General features: G+C 51.0%; 3 protein-coding genes across 3 annotated transcripts; 1 reads left to right on the top strand and 2 right to left on the bottom strand.

Moving 5' to 3' along the window:
• Window positions 1–200: 200 nt before the first annotated feature.
• Window positions 201–1,226, bottom strand: AFUA_2G12170 (uncharacterized protein; the record flags this gene model as incomplete). The annotated part of the gene is made up of 1 exon (XM_750456.1): window positions 201–1,226. One exon carries the CDS (start codon window positions 1,224–1,226, stop codon window positions 201–203), a length of 1,026 nt encoding a protein of 341 aa, XP_755549.1.
• A 244-nt stretch (window positions 1,227–1,470) lies between these two features.
• AFUA_2G12160 (PRCC domain-containing protein) lies at window positions 1,471–3,182 on the top strand (the record flags this gene model as incomplete). Its single annotated transcript, XM_750455.2, has 2 exons — window positions 1,471–1,588; window positions 1,670–3,182. Exon 2 carries the CDS (start codon window positions 1,944–1,946, stop codon window positions 3,180–3,182), a length of 1,239 nt encoding a protein of 412 aa, XP_755548.1. The 5' UTR covers window positions 1,471–1,588; window positions 1,670–1,943.
• Window positions 3,183–3,429: 247 nt separating this feature from the next.
• On the bottom strand, window positions 3,430–18,207 carry AFUA_2G12150 (AAA family ATPase midasin; the record flags this gene model as incomplete). Its single annotated transcript, XM_750454.1, has 1 exon — window positions 3,430–18,207. One exon carries the CDS (start codon window positions 18,205–18,207, stop codon window positions 3,430–3,432), a length of 14,778 nt encoding a protein of 4,925 aa, XP_755547.1.
• Between the last annotated feature and the right edge of the window lie 216 nt (window positions 18,208–18,423).

Here is an 18,423-nt window from a genome sequence, read left to right as displayed (position 1 = left end):
GGGTCTCTCCTTTTGTTAATGAAAGCAAGAATATGATGAGCTATTTCCTGAGCCTTTGACTACGGAATGAAATAACAGGAATAAAATATAGTTGCGATGAATAAGGACTAGCGATTGCAGGGTATCATGTTATCCAAAAACGCCGAGAAATGCTGTTCTGAACCCTCGTCTGACCATGCCAAAAAGTCCCCAGCCGTCTGCTACTGCTTCGCCCTCGTCTCATTCCATAAATGATCGATGATCTGAAAGACCTCAGTCACACTCGCCAACACGCTTTCATCAATCCCCAGCGCTCCATACCGATGCTGGATCTTATCCGGATGCCAGCGTATCCGCTCAGACTTGAGCACCGAAAGCAAGACAGACGTACTATCTGCCGCATCACCGTTTCCCAATCCAGAAACCTCCACCGGCGCATGGCGCATAAACTCCTCCACCGCTTCGCGCGACACATCCCTCCGTTTCCCCGACTCCACCGGCCAAAAGACCAGATTCCGGAACGCCCTGCGCTGGCCCTCCCCCACATTAACTTCTTGATTAACCTCCTCCCAGGCACGCCGATACTCATCCCAGACCGTCTTCCACACCTTCAGACGCCGTCGCTCCCGGCCCCTCTGGAGACTCTCCTCCATTGCGCGCTCGAACCGCATCCTCTCGCGCTGGCGCTCTGCGCTCTCCTCCTCCCGCCGCTTCTGCCGCGCCCGTTCGGCACGCAAGCGTTCTTGCTCCTCGAGCATCCCCTCCCGCGTCCGCGCCCACATCCGACTCCGCACGTACGCCGCATACTCCTCCTCGGACATCTGCTCTAGCTCGCCATCAGGACCCTTGGGGACGGATGGGATGGGGTATTTGTGGATGGGCTGGCCGTATACGGCCTCCCAGTATGCGGCGCCTTCATCGTCGCCGAGGGCGTCGAAGAGGGACTCGCGGAAGGCGGTGTCGGGGGAGAGGCGGGATGAGTTATCCTGGTCGTGGGGGTTGGGGGAGGGCGAGCGCTTGGATTTGTGTCGTTTGGAGGAGCGGTGGTGAGAATGGCGGTGATGGGGGCGGTGGTGATGACGGTGGTTGGTATTGTATGGTTCGTCTCGGTGAGATCTGGATTTGGATTTAGAGGATTTGAAGCGGAATTTGCCTGTCGCTGGCCGGGTGTATTCGTTGTCTGCGCTAGGAGCCTCAGAGGATGCCTGTGGTTCTGGGCCATTTTCTGCGGCGTTGTCGGTGTCCATGACGTAGTTTCATTATATGCTGAACATAGATATCAGGCTGAGTTGAATTTTGTTGTGCTTTTGCTGAGATTAGAGTGAATCCTGACGAACGTGTGAAAGGAACTGAAGACGTTGTTTCGCTTTCTCTTCGCAGATGCCAAATGTGATTAGTCATTCTTATCTTATCTGATCATCAGCTGTTCCACCTTTGACTTATGACGTCATTTTCACGGTACTACGCTGTACGTTGGATGAGAACAAGCGTCACGACAGTTAATCAATCTGGTCCGAGTCCAGATGCTACGATCAGTATTATGGTAATTATATTCAATACTGCAGCTACCTGCGCGCGAAGCTACTCCAGCGATATAAACATGACGATAGTAAGACGATGCCTTCAATCTAGTGGCTAGTTCTGATCTCCAATTCTCCATCTCCTAGACTAATCAATGTGAGCAACACAGTTGTATCTTTCCTGAGCCAGTTGTGAATTCGTCCCAAGATTACTGAAGCCGCAGAGATGAGTGTTATCAAGGACTTCTTGCCCTTGAGTTGCGCCTGTCAAGTGAAAGGCGGCATGTTGGAGTCGATATCGACACCATGTAATTCAGGCATCAAAAGAGTTTCCTCAATTGGGCACGTGCGGAACTCTGTATCATGATCGCGGCCCTATCGTCATCTTCCGCAACGCAGTTCTAAATTCCTATCAAGACAACGCCCAGCCAGTCCACCCCAAACATGGCTCTTGTATCGTACTCAGACTCTGAAGCTTCGGACTCAGAGCAAGAAACCAAGGTCACTCAACCATCAAACAAAAGTCAAGCTCCCACACCTGCGAATCCACCCAAGTCCTCCTCCGGCGCAAACTTCGTCGTCGACCGCAGTAATCCCCGCAAAATCCGCGTTGCTTTACCGGATATCAAGCCCGAGAACCATACCGCAGATGATGAAGACGGGCCGGCCCGGAAAAGGGTCAAAATAGGCGGAGGCGGGGCATTTTCAGGTTTCAATGCCCTTTTACCACCTCCTAAGAGAGCCAACGTCACGGTGGAGAAGGATAAGAAGACGGCTGCGCCAGCTCGGAAGGTCTTCAGCTTGAAGACCGGTGCGGCTCCTGGTTTTGATCGCGAGGCTGATGAGGACTTTCGGAGGGAACAGGTGTTCGATAGTTTGGCGGGCAATGGCGATGGTGATGATGAGATGATACCCAAGCCAGGAAGTCTTCGGAGTGAGCAGCCTAGCAACAACGATGCCGCGGAGGCTCGGGTAGACGGGGAGAGGAAAGAGGAGATCAAGTTGAAGGGAAATCCGATGATGTTCAAGCCACTGTCAGTGGGACGAGCGTCGCAGAAGAAAAAGAAGCAACCGACAAAACCTGTGTCGACTCCTTTGCCAACCGCGAACGAGACAACAGCTTTGCAATCATCGCAACCGCCCAATGAGCAACCAGCACAGCCAGCCACGCCTGTCCCTCAGAAGCCAAAAATCAGTCTGTTCTCCTTGTCCACAGAAGAAACTACGACTTCGAAGATGCCAGAACCCCAAGCACAAGCCGCTACTTACGAGCCATTGGTGTACACCACAGACCTAGAAACCACCCCGGCCGGCCCAGAACCGGAGCCTGAACCCGTGACAGCCCCCTCACAGCCACCGACGGATCAAACATTGGGTAACATCGCAGACGATCTCAACTTGTCCCGGGCCCAACGGCGACAGCTCTTTGGACGCACTGCCGACCCGTCCAAGTCACGAATTCTGCACTTCAATACAGACAAGGAATACATTGCCAACCAGGAGCTGGCCCACCAGACAGACCTTGCTGCTGCCCAGCATAATCCTGTTCGGGCCATTGCCCCAGGCAAACACACTCTGCAACAGCTGGTCAATGCAGCCAGCACACAACGGGAGGCTTTGGAGGAGAGTTTTGCCGCTGGACGAAGGAACAAAAAGGAGGCCGGATCGAAGTATGGATGGTGAACTTCGTGTACTCTCTGGTCGTGTTACGCAAGTCTTTCTGGAAGTAGTCTATAGATACCAAAGATATCCGCAATTTATTGTTCAAACTAAAAAGAATGATATCTTTATCTCGTCTGAAATGTCCGAATGAAGAAACAAAACTGCTTTGAAGTCATCGACTATACATGAGATGCTACCTGTACAAATGAATTCAATAGTTTAAACCAAATGCCCATCCGTTTTGATCTACCATAACCATGCATAAATCTCACGATGATACATCAACAACCTCTGCAAACCATTGTTTCAACGCCGTAGCCAGCACAGCCGGTAACTCCCGAACGTCACGAACAACCAGGTAGTATGGGAAGGGGAATCCCTCCAGGTATCTCTTCATCTTCAACTTCATCTCCCCAGTTCCACTCTCCGTATCAGGCTCGAAGCTTGCCTGGGTGAGATCCAAGATTGAACTGCCCTTGACGGCGTCAACAATGATGAACACGATCATGATCCGCTCCTCTTGAGCTTGACGCACAAGGCGACGGATGGTATCATGATCTTCGCAGATACCGTCGGATATGATGAGCTCCAGCTGCCACAGGTCGGCGTTGCCTCCTGCGGGCGATTGTTTCCAGCGAGCTTCGCGGAAGAGGGCAATAGAATCGGCGATCAGTTTGCGCACGTTTGTGCCGGTCTGCTGGTAGCTGAAATGTTGGAATACTTGTGTTCCGGCTTCCGAGGAGAAAGGTTTGCCAAACTCGTGGGCGACTCGGACATGGTCCTCATTACCGAACCCGAGCACACACAGGTCGCCTACTTCGAGCATCGACAAACTCTTCGCGACTAGCGCCAGGGTCTCGAACGCTAACTGCCCGCTGCCACTCTCCAGCATAGACTTGCTGTCATCGACTGCAAGCATGATTTGGTAGTTGCGCTTGGAGGGAATGGACCGGCGCATCCAGATCTTGTCACGCTTGTACTGTGACGCAATGTATGGGATGATGCGCTTGATATTCAGCCGCTTCCCTGTCCGGAAATCGCCCCGCAGCTTGGTAGCAAGTGTGGGGGCCAGGATCAGACGTAGTTGCTCCGTTAAAGACAGAGAGAGGTTGTTTGTGGCATTTTCGTAGTGCGACCAAAGGCGCTGGGCTTCTTCCCGTGGAGTTAGTGGTGGTAGCGTGGATGACAGGTGAATTGCCGCAAGATGGGCGTCCACCTCATCCAGCCCCTCGTTAGCCTCAAGTTGACCGGTAGGGTCCGTTGTTCGCTCCTGTGTACGGGATCTGTCAGGTATCAATGCGCCTACGGTCTGCCCTTCGGTAGGAACTCCTTCTCCATCTATCTGCATGTCATCCTCCAATCTATTCTCCTCCGCAACATCTTGCGGCTCTTCGCCAGCGTCCGGTAACATATCATTATCACCAGGTTTGACGTCCGACTCCACGCCCTTATTCTGGTCTAAGGCCTTTGCTTGTTCTTCACTGGCCTGTCCCAGTGCTTGCGTATCAGCGACATCATCTTGGTCAGCAAGATGCTCGAAATCAGCCTCGGCCATATCTGTATCCTCCGGCAACTGTTTCCGCAACTCGTCATCATCTTCCTGCTTGGAAGCGTCCATTATCTCTTTTCTCCTCCGATGCCATTCATCAAGAATATCACCCAACTTCTTGAACGCCTGTAATTGAGGGTCTTCGGGGCTCACGTCATCAGCACCGCCCGCATCCCTCTTGCGCTGGCTGTCCTCTCCTTCTTTGGCACCGCCAGTTGGCTTTTCTGCGTTTGTGGCCGGATCAGTGGAGCCATCTTCCTGTTGAGCATTGCCGGCTGCGCCTTGCTCTTTGTTTTGGTCTTCATCTGTGCCCAGACCACCGTTAACAGCTTCGCTAGGGGCAACTTCCTCACCACCAGCTTCATTGTCATCATGCTGAGTCAAGAACTCTTCTTGCCGAGCCTCCAATTCTTCCTCCTCAGCTGCATTGGCTTCATCGGCTCCCTCGGCCTCGTTGGCTTCTTGGTCCTCCATGGCCTCTTCATCTACCCGATCAGGTTCTTGCTCGTCAGTCGGATCATCCATATCCGGATTTTCAGCATTGTCTTCGTTTCCTTCAGCCTGTTGCTCGTCCTCCGCAGGCGCAGGACCGAAATCCGACATATCGTCCATGCCGTCGTCACTTTCGGCACCGTCATCTTCCTTTTCCTCGCCGTCCAGTTGCATCTCCTCAGGTAGGTCAAGGGTCTCTTCTTCCTTGGCATGAGGGTCCGTCACTTCCATATCTTCTCGTCCAACAGCCTCACCTTCATCCTCGGGGGCTTCTTCGTCTTCTTCATTCTCTTCTTCCTCACCCTCCTGCTCTGCATCCTTGTCACACTTCTCCTGGGTCCTTTCTTCCTGCGCTGCGGTTTGCTCATCGGATTCAGCTGCTCCCTTGCCTTGTTCGTTCTCTGTCTCTTTCTGCTTCTCATCATGGTCGCCATCCCACATCTTCTCATCCACTGCGGTGTCGTCGAGGTCGTTGACGCTGCCTACTTCCTCATCGACATCGTCTTCTCCCTCCGAGCCGCTGGCGTCTTCATCTTCCTCTTCGTCCTTTGCCTCGCGATCAACCTCCTCGCCTTGCATCTCTTCGTGATCCATGTTAACTGCCTCTGCAGAAGCCTCCATGTCCTCAGACGGCTTCTCATTCTGTTCTTGCTGAGCAAGCTCAGATAAGTCCTCGTCATCCCCGACGTCTTTGCTAATATCCTCAGCACCTTCACCCTCGCCAAGCCCGGTTCCACTTTCCAACTTTCCAGACTTGCTTTCTTCCGTAGACGGCTCCGCCGGGGTACAGAAGCCTTCTGAGGCTATCTGCGTGAATGACTTTGCGAGGATATACGTCATTTTGCAAGTCTCCCTGTGCACAGACACAAACCGCTGAATGATGTCTCTGCAGATGTAGAAGTATCGGTTCGTTATGGGCAATAAACTCGCCACTAATGCCGAGGCAATCACATAAGTGTTGTGGGAGTCAGCTTGCAAATGCTGCAAGGTGCCAAGGACAGATTCGAGGGAGAAAGTAACATCAGACAAGCGGACAGCCTTCATTGCTCTTGTGAAGAACTCGTCACTTCGCGACAGCGAGCCCGTGGAGGTAAGGGAAGCAGGCACGTCTTTGAGTTTCTGAAGACTGACCAAGATCTTATCCATTGCTGCAAGGAGCCTTGCGTCAAATTCCTGGATAGCGAGACTGTCCTGGCTATCAGCCCTAACAGTCGCGTTTCCCTTCGCCTCTGCCCATGGAATGATTTGTGCTAAAGCGAAAGACAAGTCGGGACGTTCTGCGGTCCATTTTGAGACATCAGCGACCAAGCTCGCAAGAGAAGACGACACCTCTTCCAAGATATTATTATGACGCTGAGAAGTCAGGCCAGAAGGTAACTCTGGAATATTGTCTAGTGATGACTTCAATCGACTAAACGTTGAGCTCCAAGCGTGCAGGCCATCGGAAACCTTTGAGGCATCGACTTCAGAGAATTTGGCATGTAGTTGCACGATTTCCGCTGCGAGGCCAAGTATGGGAATAAGCCATGCCACAGCTCTCCTGAGGTCTTGTCTGTCCTTTGAGACATCCGAATGCGACTTGCAGAGGGATGCGGATCCAGAAGTCCAGAGATTAGACATCTTCATAATCGTGGACTTCATCATTTCCAAATGAGACAATGCTGGAGAAATGACCCCACGCTGCTTTCTTAACAAAAACATCAAGTGCTCGACAGTGCCAACGCTCCTTGAGATCTCGACGTTACTGAGATCTTCTGAGTACTCGCGAGAGGATTGACGTACGCGAGGTAGGAGATCCAAAAACCGGTGGAAGTAGAGATCAGAGCCCTTGATGAGATGAGATGCCGAGTTCCCGACTTTTAAGCTTGGGGTAGTAGCGAGAACCTGAGCAATGGAAGATTGGCTCTCAATCAAGTTAGTGCTTGCATTGCGTTTGATACCCATTTCCAGGAGCCGTTTCAGTGTGTCTGCATAGAAGCGACGCTTCTGGACCTTGAGATGCTGGACATCATCTTTGTTGTCCTCAGTCAGCACTTTGGGAGTCTGCGATTTAAATTCAGTGATGCTCTCAATGAAGAATTTGACGAAGCTATCGAGATCCTCTGAGATGTCAAACTCATTAGGCATTGAAGAATACAGATCGGTCATGTTCCCGGCTGTGCTATCCGCATTTCGAAATCTGGGCGGTCTGCTTGGCCATATCGTAGGCTCTTCCTGGCACAAAGCGAGAGCATCAGGGAAGCTTGCCGAAGCCAAAACGACTTCATCGGTGACCATGTTCGGTTCAATTGGTTCATTTGTCATTCCCTGCTGTATTATGGGCTGCACAGGCTGCGCTAGAACTTCACGATACTTTCGAACGAGTTTGAACAGCCTGAAGTGTGATCGCCGGGCACTTTCCTTGAGCGCAATGATATTTGTATCCTTCCAGCTAGCTAGCTGAATTTGTTGCTTGATGTCCTTCTCAATGGCGGCTCTGCGGTCTTCCATTGACTTGTGCACCGCAGGCTCGAACGGTCTGAAGTGTTCAAGAAAATTGCCCAATGCAAATACGAGTTGCTCCAGAGCCGGGTAATCGCGAACGTACAGCGCAAGCAGTGACCGGAAATTGGCCACGAGCCTGAGTCGTTCGCTGTATTGTCCGACAGTTGTCGACATGAAGAATTGTTCCAGCGTAGAGATGACACTTTGGATATGGGCGCTCAACTCGGCTTCCCCCGATGCTGCGAGCTGAATGGGGGCTGCAATAACTGCTTCGTATGCAACAAACCACCATGAGCTCACATCTTGAGCACACTTCTCCTTTTCAAGATCGAGCAGCTTGGCCCAGGTTGACAGTTCCAGCCGGCGCCAGCTGATGATCAGATTGGTGAGCTCGTTGTAAAGAGAAGCTGCCGAATACTCTTTACTTGCCACAAGCTGCCATTCATGAACAAGAGCATGGAGCTTCTCAACCTTTGTGAGGAATTTCGCAACAGGCTCTGTATGCTTGAATTGAAGCACCTCTTTGCAGCAAATAATAACGTCCTGAAGTACTGCATGCTCCGGCCAGGCCTGCTGGATCTGAAGGAAACGGGACTTGACGGAGTGTGCCAGAGAGACGAGTCTTCTCGCTTCAGAGAAATTTGAATCTGTGTAGAAGTTATATTTGCCAGATGGGCTGCGATTTCCAGCGTTCATGGCATCTTCAAGAAGTAAAAGAGCTCCAGAAAGATGTTCGCTTGGGCGAATATGAGACTTCGAAGAATCGCCTGCAGACCATATGGACCCCAGCAGCTTGGCAGACTGCCTGACATAATCCGACAAGGCTTTTTTAGCATCTTCAGATTGGAAGAGCTCGGCGTGGAGTGTAGCGAGCCGGACCGAAATAGCCTTTGGATCAATCCGGGTGGCTTTCCCATCATCTTCAGCTGTGTCACTTTCGTAAGTAGGGAAAAGCTGGTTCAACTCATTCTGGTCGACCTCCTCCTCATCTTCCCATGAGCCTCGATAGCGGTACAACTCGGATTTGCGTGCTTCTTCCTCTTGATCCTCACGGAGCTTGGCTTTCCATAAGATATGAAACTGTTCGAGTATCCGGTGAAGCGCATGGCGCCCAGCTTCACTGTGGAGAACATCCGGATCCGTATTAATGGCGACTCTAAGGGAAGATAGTTCATGGAAGCGCAATTCAACAAAATGAGCTTGGTTCGCTGGCCCCTTTTGGCTTTCCAGTGCTGAAACGGGATAGACAGTGCCCCCAAGGAAGGGTGTTCTCTTGCTGACTGCCTGCAAGATCCTAGAGTCACTTGACCGTTGTGTTTGGCCAGACTGAAGGGATAGACCCAGGTCCAGAATTTCCAGGAATCGGACGACAAGCACGGTAATATCGTCGTAAGATCTGTAATTCGTACTCAAACGCTGGATGAGCTGCCGGATATTCTCACGAAGGAAAGTCAGCGTTCTTTCTGCTTCCAAATCATTTCTTTTCACTGCGGTTACATCGAGTTCGATGCATCTGTCCAAAACAGAGGAGAGTAAGCTTGAGAATTCTCCCTGCAAGATACTGATCTCAGAGACCGGCGGCCGAGTAACTTGAGACGGAGGCGGCGCGGACCCCAAGCTTCGTAGTTCCTGCTGTATAAATTCCTGTCGCATGTTGGAAGATCGCCCAGAGAAGTTCTGCTCAAACACGGCTAGAGCTTCGGATTTTGTTGTCAGCTCTATGACACGCTGCGTGTGCCTTCGCCTCTGCACAGTCAGACCGAGAGAGGGATCGAACGGTTTGTCAGGCACGAATAATTGCAGCAGCAGACTGGCCATCTGAACCAACGCCAATCCAGTTTCCTCGTTGTACTTCTCTGTATCCTTCGGACCCGTCATCAACGAAGCCATTAATTGTGGAATGGCGTACTTGGCGATTGGTCCGAAGTAATGATCTTCAGACAGGCTCTGATCCAAAACAACAGCAGGCAGATCCGACGAATTGCACCACCCTTGTTCTTGGATCTCGCGAAGCGTAGCCAGAACGGTCTCAAGAGACTTTGGCTCAATGAAATTCTTGTGCATATTGAGGAGTTCAGCAGCGAGCGCCGATAAGACTTGTCTAAGAAGTTGGAACTGGTCCTTGGAGATCTCGCGCGATGTCAGAGTTATGGCTTTAGAAAGAGTTCGCTTTTCCTCTTCCAAGCTATCCATCTGGTCCAGAGTCGTGGTGCCGACGAACGTTAGCTTCTCTAAGAGCGATAGAGAGAAAATGCCATTGACCGCGAAGCCAGACATGGAGGGTTGGTTAGCCCCTGCAAACAGAGAAAGTTTGTGGAGGACACGAGGAATCTGACTCTGGAGACTCGATGCGTCGAGGGGCCGCGCTTGGCGACCAGCCAACAACGGTAGAATAGAACTGACAACCGAATCAGATTTACTTTCGGTATGCTGTATCGACGACAGATCATGATATTGGCACAAGGCTTCAAATTCACTCATGAAGTAAGGCGACTGCGCCGAATCAGAAGCCTGCACCACCTTTGCCAATTCCATCACCGTCTGCTTGAGTGCCTCAACCAGCCGTCCTTCGTCAGCGCCATCCAACAAGATGGTTCTCTGAGCGTCCACAAGGGAATCGCGTACCCGGCTCAGCTGAGCTAAATCCAGATGAGTCTTGAGAGCAATGTCCGTGAATTCGGCTGCGACTTTCTCGAGGTCCAACTTCGACCTCAGCTGCTCCTGGGTGGCGGGAGTCGCTGGCCGCCAGGATTCCCATAGCTTTTGCATACTAAGCCCTGTTTTCAAAGCCCAGTTCTCCTGAAAACGACCAAGACACTGAGACAATGCCAGAGCTACGGACTTCAGCGGTGGCCAGGAGTCGAGCAAGAAATCAAACAACTCCTTTCCAATTTGTAGATAGACTTGGAATTCGCCTTCATCCACTTGACCATCTCCAGAGATTCGGAGAAGGTCAGCACAGAAGCTGACAACAGCACGAAGAGCATGCACAGCCTCAGGGGTATCAAGCACTTGGCGGTCTAAGCCTTGTATGAAATCATAGACCGCTTGCCCGCAGTCCGCGAGGAAAGAGCCAATAGGTTGCGTTGCATCCTTCATCAGGCTAGCTATCCGCCTTGATGCTAGGGATCTCTCCAGAGAGCTCATCTGACTTGGTTTGAGGAGTTTGGCTGATTCATCAGCGCGCAACAAGCTTTGCCTTAAGCGATGGAGATTGAGCTTGCACTCTTGTAAGTGAGCCAAAACCATGAGCCGCGATAAGGTCACATGCTGCCCCAGTATTAAAGCGAGCGGCTCATTCACGAGAGGATGTAGAGGCTGGAATTGGCCATGAACGGCAAAGGAAGCACCGCTCAACTTAACGGCTTGCGCTTTGCAAAAAGTAGAAGGCTCCCACGAGCAATCTTCGAGGACAACGGGCACGTATCGGTCGAGCATCGAGGGCAGAGATTCTCCCGCGGAGAAGTCCAACAAGCCCGCCAATGCCATCTCTGATGATTGTTGGATGATTTTCAGATCCTCGACAGATAGATGGTCAATTCCCAGTTCACAGAGTAGGCGAGGAAGCTCGCCTCTATCCTCAAGCTGATTGAAGTCCCAGATATGCCTCAGGCGGTACAGAGACGACTGGCAAGTGTAAGCAGGGATAGATCTGTTGGCTGGTTCAGGAATCTCCGAAGCCAGAAAGCAAATCTCGACACATCGATTTCGCATTGCACGAGACAACTCCCCGTGACGAGGATCCATCGTCAGGAACAAGCGGAAACTGGGATGGGGTCTGATAATCTTTGCAGAGCCATCTTCGGTACGTTGCTCATTGAGTATCAAAGCTCCATTGGGTTCGGTCAAGGAGTTCAGCCTATCGAGGACAGAAGGGTTGCACAAATTGGCATTATCAAGAACAACCCAGTGCCCCTGCTGGACAGCTTGCGTGAGCACACCTTCCGTCCATTCGAAACCAACCTTCATTTTATTGGACTGCGTAGAAAGTTCCATCAAGTGCTGTGCTCTTTGAAGGAAGTCTTCAAGGGCCTTTTGAGGATGAAGCTGCATCAAGACAGGAAGGGATGAACACACAAAGTCCAGCGAGATGTCTGAGCTCTGTAAGCGTTCAAATAGCTCGAGAAAGGCTGAGAATGCGTCTGTCTTCTCGATCGCTGAGGATGCAGAAATAAGATGGCGACGAAGGTACAGCGAAAGCTCACGTACAAGAGATAAAACCTCCCTCTTGTAGTCAATCTGCTCAAATCCTCCAATCAAATCCATTGTGTCTGTGTCAGCGCTCAGGGCTAATTCAACTAAGTCGGCACCGTTCAACGCAGCAAGCTTTCTGATCAGAGTGGTCTTGCCACAGCCCGATGGTCCCACCAAGATGCTCGGCCATGACTGCTCTATGCAAAGCATGAGAGATTCCAGGATCGGCAGGTCACCCGGGAATATCTTCATCTGCGGCTCAGGAATATGCTGAAGAAGAGCATCCCTGCGCATCACTCCGAACCCGACTTGGAAATACTCTTGAGTCAGATTGTGGTATAGGCTTTTGGCAACAGTCGGCGCATCCGTAAAGACGCGTTGATAGAGCTGAGAAACCAGTTGCCTATCTTCTTCACTCCTGAATCTCTGGGAAATGACAACATCAAGGAAGTTGTTTGCTGGCACTTGAAGATCGCCGCGATCCGCAAGCTGGAGCCATCTTTGGATATCACGCAAATTGACCTCCCACGGTCCGCCAACAGCCCCTAGCCTGCGTTCCTGGTTGATGGTCTCATTCAAGAGCGAAACAAAGTCCACCAATCCATCGGTTTGCGGAGGGGGACTACCAGGGAATAGTTTTGCGCAGATTTTTTTCAAGTCGGTCTGGGTGAAACTATCGGCATATACCACGGTAAACCGATTGACAAAGGATGCGGGAAGCCCCTTTCTTCCACCACCTTGATGATGGGGATTTTGTGCAGCGAAAAGGACGAAATCTGGGTGTCTGCTGAAAGTCTGGTCAAGTTCAGCCACATAAACCGTCTGACGGTGGTCCAGGCAAGAGTTCAACCCTTCAAGAACGGATTGGGACGCCAAATTCATTTCGTCCAGCAGGACCCAGTCACCGCGCTGCATGGCCTGCAGGAATGGTGCATCGCGCCAAGTGAACTGACCAACATCGCCACCCTCTACAGGCACATCAGATCCGAAAAGGTCAGTGAGGTCTGTCTGTTCCGAAAGGTTGATACGTGTGAGTGGCTTCCCAAGAGCTCGAGCAAGTGCAGTAACAAGGGTTGTTTTGCCAACACCTGGGCTACCCTCAAGAAGAATAGGCTTTGGCAGTTGTAGGCCGCGCGCGATTCTGACCGAATTGGCAATCGTGGTAGGGGCATCCATAATGAATTGCGGATCAGGTGCTGCATCCCCACTGATAGGTAGCGCAAAAGGTCCTACTCGCAGTGCACGATCTTCAAGCTTAATTGTCGACTTTTGGAAGTAGATACCGCAAGCATCAACGTCGAAAAGTTCACGAAGCTTGTCCAGGCAAAGCTGGCGGTTCTTCTCGAGATCGTACAACGACACAGCGAGCATTGCAGCAGGGTTGGCACCAAGGGTATCCACGAACACCATTGCTGCACCCTGAACGATCGAGAACTTGAGATCGGTCGTTTGACACTTGTTCACAAAGTCTACCCAAGCGAGCAAATCTCGGATAGAAAGGGACGTAATCGATGAACTCTGAAAGGTTGTCTTAAACCACTTCGCGAACCGTAACATAGACTTAGGGATATCCTCTGACTCTGTTCGAAGTTTCATTCTGAGAATAGGCAATATATCGTTGTCCTCCGAGAGCTGAGGGGCCCAGATTTCAGTCATTCGATTTCGGAGAGCAGCTGAAAGCTCGCGCTTTCCGTAATCTCCTCCAGGGTTCATGGTCGAAAGGAACTGGAATCCCTCGTGCGCGACGACCATGGAATCAATTGGGCCTTTTTCCGCCAGGAGTATCGACCTGTGGGGTTCAAGAACACTGTTAAGTCTCTCTAATACCGAATCATCAGCGAGAGAGATCTCATCAAGAAGGAAAAATTGCCCAGTCTTCATGGCTGTTATAAGACTACCGTCAGACCATTCGAAGAGGGCATTCAAGCGAGCAATGTTCTTCTGAATCCGTTGGACTATTTCAGAATCGCATGCTTCCAATTGTTCAACTGTCATAGCACTAAAAGTGCTCCTCAGCTCGTCAAGAGATCTCGGCTCAGCATCACCTGTGTTGACCACAGTTCGAAGGTCGTTGAGTAGCTGAGTCTCGATCGCCGCTCTGTTCCTAACTGGTCTTTGAGCTCCTATTAGATCCCCAGTTTCCAAATTCACATGGGCATTGACGATGAACAATTGCTTCCTACAAATTTCTGCAACTGCCTGGCAGAGTTGCGTCTTTCCGCACCCAGTTTCTCCCACGAGAAGAACGGGTTCGTTGTTCTCAAGCGCTACTGAGACCAGGACGAAGAGACGGCGCATGGCTTTTGTCCAAACAATGCCAGGCGCCAATTCCTTCAGGTTAGGAGCGCGCTTTTCCAATTCAGCAGCACTATAGATTGTGTCTTCATCAATGGGAACTTTCATGACCTCCTCAATCACTGCCTTGACAGCTGCCCTTTCTTGTGGATTGCGGACGCGTTCTGCAAGCAGCATAAAGCCATTGACGGCTAGTTGTTCACGGTCGTCTGCCCGGCGCAGAGCCCATCGAAACAAATCACGTAGAGTGGCAAAACTGTTTTTCTGTTCGAATAGCCTGTTTGCTTGGCGCAGTAGGGAAAGCTTTCGATAAACAGACACAATCCTGGTGCAGAAAGATGGCGCAATCTGCGACCGCTCTTTCAAGATGAACTCCAACTCACTTTCTGGGATATCGTCGAAATGCAACTCGAGGAAACGATTTCGAAACGCGCGAGACAGTACTTTCCGGCCGCCATACAGGCCGGCCGGATTCTGTGTCGCGAACAACATAAAATTCGGATGCGGGTGGACGACTTCCTGAGTCTCGGGTATGAATAGTTCGCGGTTGTCGTCTAGAAGTCTGTTCAATGCTTCCAAGACGTCCGACGGTGCAAGATTAAGTTCGTCAAGAACGATCCAATAACCGTTCCTCAGTGCTTCAACCAGCACACCTTCCTGGTAACGCAAAGTTCCATCATCACCAGAGACATAGGAACCAAGATACTCCTGCAAGTCGGTGTGTTCATGATTGTTGATTCTAACAAACTTGTTGCCCGATACTTTGGCAAGATACTCTATCATGCTTGTTTTACCCGCTGATGTGGGACCCTGCAACAGCACTGGGAATCGACGAGTGGAGCTCGCTCGAACGAGATTTTTGAGGTTCTTCTCGATGAAAGGAGTGATGATATAATGGGGTTGTGCCTCTGGGATCATACTGCCCTGGCGCATCCAATAATGTTTGAACTGCACATATGCATTCCCATCATTCGGTGGCCTGGGGGTTTGTCCTAGTAGTGCCCTTGCGTTCTTCGCATTGCCAAAGACATACCGCTCAAGCAGAGGCAACAGTAGCCGCTCAGATTCTTGGCTTAGAACGGTCAAGAAACTCATACAGTAGCCCTCAAAGACCGCCCGGCGCAAACCATATATGTGGGCATTTTCGAGAACATATATGAGAGCACGAACGAGGGTTCGGATACTGAAATGCGGCCGTTGTCCCGCTCCGTCGGTAAGTTTGTTCTCGTTGTTGAGTTTCTTGGTTTCCATGTAAAGCTGCGCCAGGTCCGACACGACCCTTGAGTCGCCTATTGCCAGGTCACCAAGGTATTTCTGAATCAAAGCGAGCAGATCGTCCAGGTCGGTATCCGGAGACTGTACGTATATCTCCGTGAAACGAGATCTGAGTCCAGGAGGAAGGTCTTTCTTTCCCGCATCAGTTGCGGGATTCATGGCGCCGAATATGCGGAAGTCAGGATGGCCAAAAACCCGTTCGACGTCACCGGCTTCAGATAGCAGAACAGAAGGAGAACCTTCGCTACCATGATGCAGAAGACTGGCAATATTCTCGAGAGTATCTGGGGAGGCTAGATTGACCTCATCAAGCAGGACCCATTCGCCATTGCGAAGTGCACGAACGATTTTTCCCTGGACGAAGGCGAAAGCGAACTTGGCGTCACCTTGCGAAACTTGTGCCTCAAAGTCGTTCAGTTGCGCGGCAAATCTTTCCCATCTCAATCGTAGCTGCTGGTACTTGGGCGAATCCAGTTTTCTCTTCTTCGTCGGCTGCTGCTCCTCCTCACCAGTCCGACTCTGCTTGCTTGGGTTGAAAACACCATCTGCAAGCCGAACGGCTTCATGCCAAAAATTGACCAGACGCACCCAGTTCCCCGCAGCAACGCTTTTCGAAACAGAAGACAAGAATTTCTGGTTCTTCTTTGCAGAGAACGTCAATTCGAAGAGTGTGTTAAATTCATCGAGCATAGGAACAGCCATGGTACGAATATTGACAGGTTTGAAACCACCCAGCAGATCAGTACTTTCGCTCTGCTGCGACAAGTTCACTACCGTGAGCTTCTGCCGCATCAAATTTGCAAGTTGTTGAACGACTGTAGTTTTCCCAATACCGGTCTCTCCGACGAGAAGAACAGGCTCGGCCATTTGCACAGCGGCAGCAACCTGTTCCATCAGCTTCAAGGCCGCTCGAGTCGAAGCAAAGCGCGAGGAAGCAGCTGCAAGCTTTGAAGCTGATCCACTGGGTACTTTATTCTTTCGACAGATCTCCCTTCCAAGGGTCACGCTGTTCCCATGGTCTGAATAGGCTGGGGTCCGTTCATGAAGACAGAATTGCGCCCGTTGTGGCGATATCTGGAGTGCTTCCGCGACAACCAATGCGAGCGAGTCCGCCAAAGCTTTCTCGGGAATGTATCTAAGGAAGACATCCACAACGTCCAGAAATATCTCATCCTCGACAACTTCGGGTGTCGCTTCATAGCCAGTCTTGACCCCCAGTCGCTGCAGTCGCATGTGCAATCTGGTGCAAAGCTTGATCAGATCGCGAAGACCCGGGGTCCTTCCTTGTGAGCTTTTAATGGCAAGGCTTCCGTGGAATGAGGAGCAAACCCTTTGGTAGACATCCATGATGACGGGAACGCGAGGTTCAAGAAGAGGGAATTTGCGGATGATCACCTCTCGAATTTCTTCTATAGAAAGCGAGTCTATCTGTACTCTCTGCCACAATCTGCTTCCTAACAGATTGGCGTTTGGCGCAATCTCTTCGCCCGCAATATTATAGGTCGACTTCATGGTTGCGATGATCTTGAAACCCTCGGCGCACTTAATACGTTCCTTTCGACTAGCTATAGTCAACTCGCCCTTCTCGATGATCGGTAATATGAGACCGATGACTTCAGATGGAGCACGGTCAAGATCCTCGATCAAAATCCAGCGACCTTCCCTTGCAGCTTTGGTCAAGACACCGGGCTGCCAAGCAAAGGAACCTGTAGCCGGGGATGTCGAGTACATTCCGAGGAGACTCTTCGCGTCTGTTTGTTCGTTTAGATGAAGGGTAACCATAGACTCTAGCTGTCCCATTGTCGCAGCGACGTCGTTGACCAAAGTTGTCTTGCCTGAGTTTGGCAGCCCAACAAGTAAAATGGGCTCAGGCGCAAGCAATGCTTTCGCAATCTTCCGTAGATTGCCCACGGCGGTTGGAGTTCTCACAATGGAGGAGGAGGGCGGACTTGGTGATTCATGCAGTCGTGGAATCAACACGCCACTGACCTCAGCTGTTCGCGCAGTAAAGTATTCTCGCAACGGTTCGGCAAGTAGAAAATTGTCCGACATTTGTCTATTCGACCTCACTTGCTCAATCTGCTGCTCGAGGGTTTTCCACCGACGCTCTTCCCACAGACCAAGACACCGATAATCGATCACAATGTCTTCCCACAGTCCTTCAATAGGACCATCTGCGATATAGGCCCCAACCATCCTCTCTGTAGCAGCGTCGGCTGCACGCATGTATAAGGCAAAACACCGTACTGCTAGGTATCTGATAGCCTGGTCTCGATGTTGGAATAAGGACTGGAGTTGCGAGGGCGATACGGTTGTCGAGAAGACCTCAAGGTCATAGGACATAAGTCGGAATATGGCGAGGAGAAGCGTGCGAAGGGTAGCATCTTCCAGGTGAAAGGTATTTTGTTCTTTCGATACAGCCAAAGCCGAAAGAGGTCCAGCCCACGAGGCGGCATATTGACTAGCAAAAGATCGCAGATATGGCGCAAACGGTAGGATACGTGCAAAGGCGGAAATTATTTGAAAACTATCGACATGGAGGTCTGACGACAGCCATCGCGCTGCCAAATCAACAAATATCGGTTCGTATATGCTGAAAAGACTTTCTGTGCATTTTGACCTCAATGCGCTAACCGCAAGCGCATTCAGGAACTGAGTCCCAGAAGCAGTACGAATGAGTTCCGCAAGTTCATTCGGAAGCTGCTCAAGGATCTGGGACTCACTAAGAAGCCTCTCATAGGCAGGTTTTTCATTCATTATGTACCCTGCCGCCAGAGGAACTCCAGTGATATGGAACGAATGGACAAAAAATTTGTAGTATCACGATATTATTTTACGGAAGAAACTGGCCGTCTTTTCCACCGCCTGCCCTGGTGGTAGAAGACGCTTGTCCATGAAAAGTAGGCGGTCTCAAAATCAAGTATTTGGCGAGTGTAATAGCTGGTGGCCTGAAGGTCTGTACGAGTCACACCA

The sequence above is a fragment of the Aspergillus fumigatus genome, chromosome 2, assembly GCF_000002655.1.
Source record: "Aspergillus fumigatus Af293 chromosome 2, whole genome shotgun sequence".
Lineage (NCBI taxonomy): Eukaryota > Fungi > Ascomycota > Eurotiomycetes > Eurotiales > Aspergillaceae > Aspergillus > Aspergillus fumigatus.
This window is presented reverse-complemented; position numbering and strand designations above follow the sequence as displayed.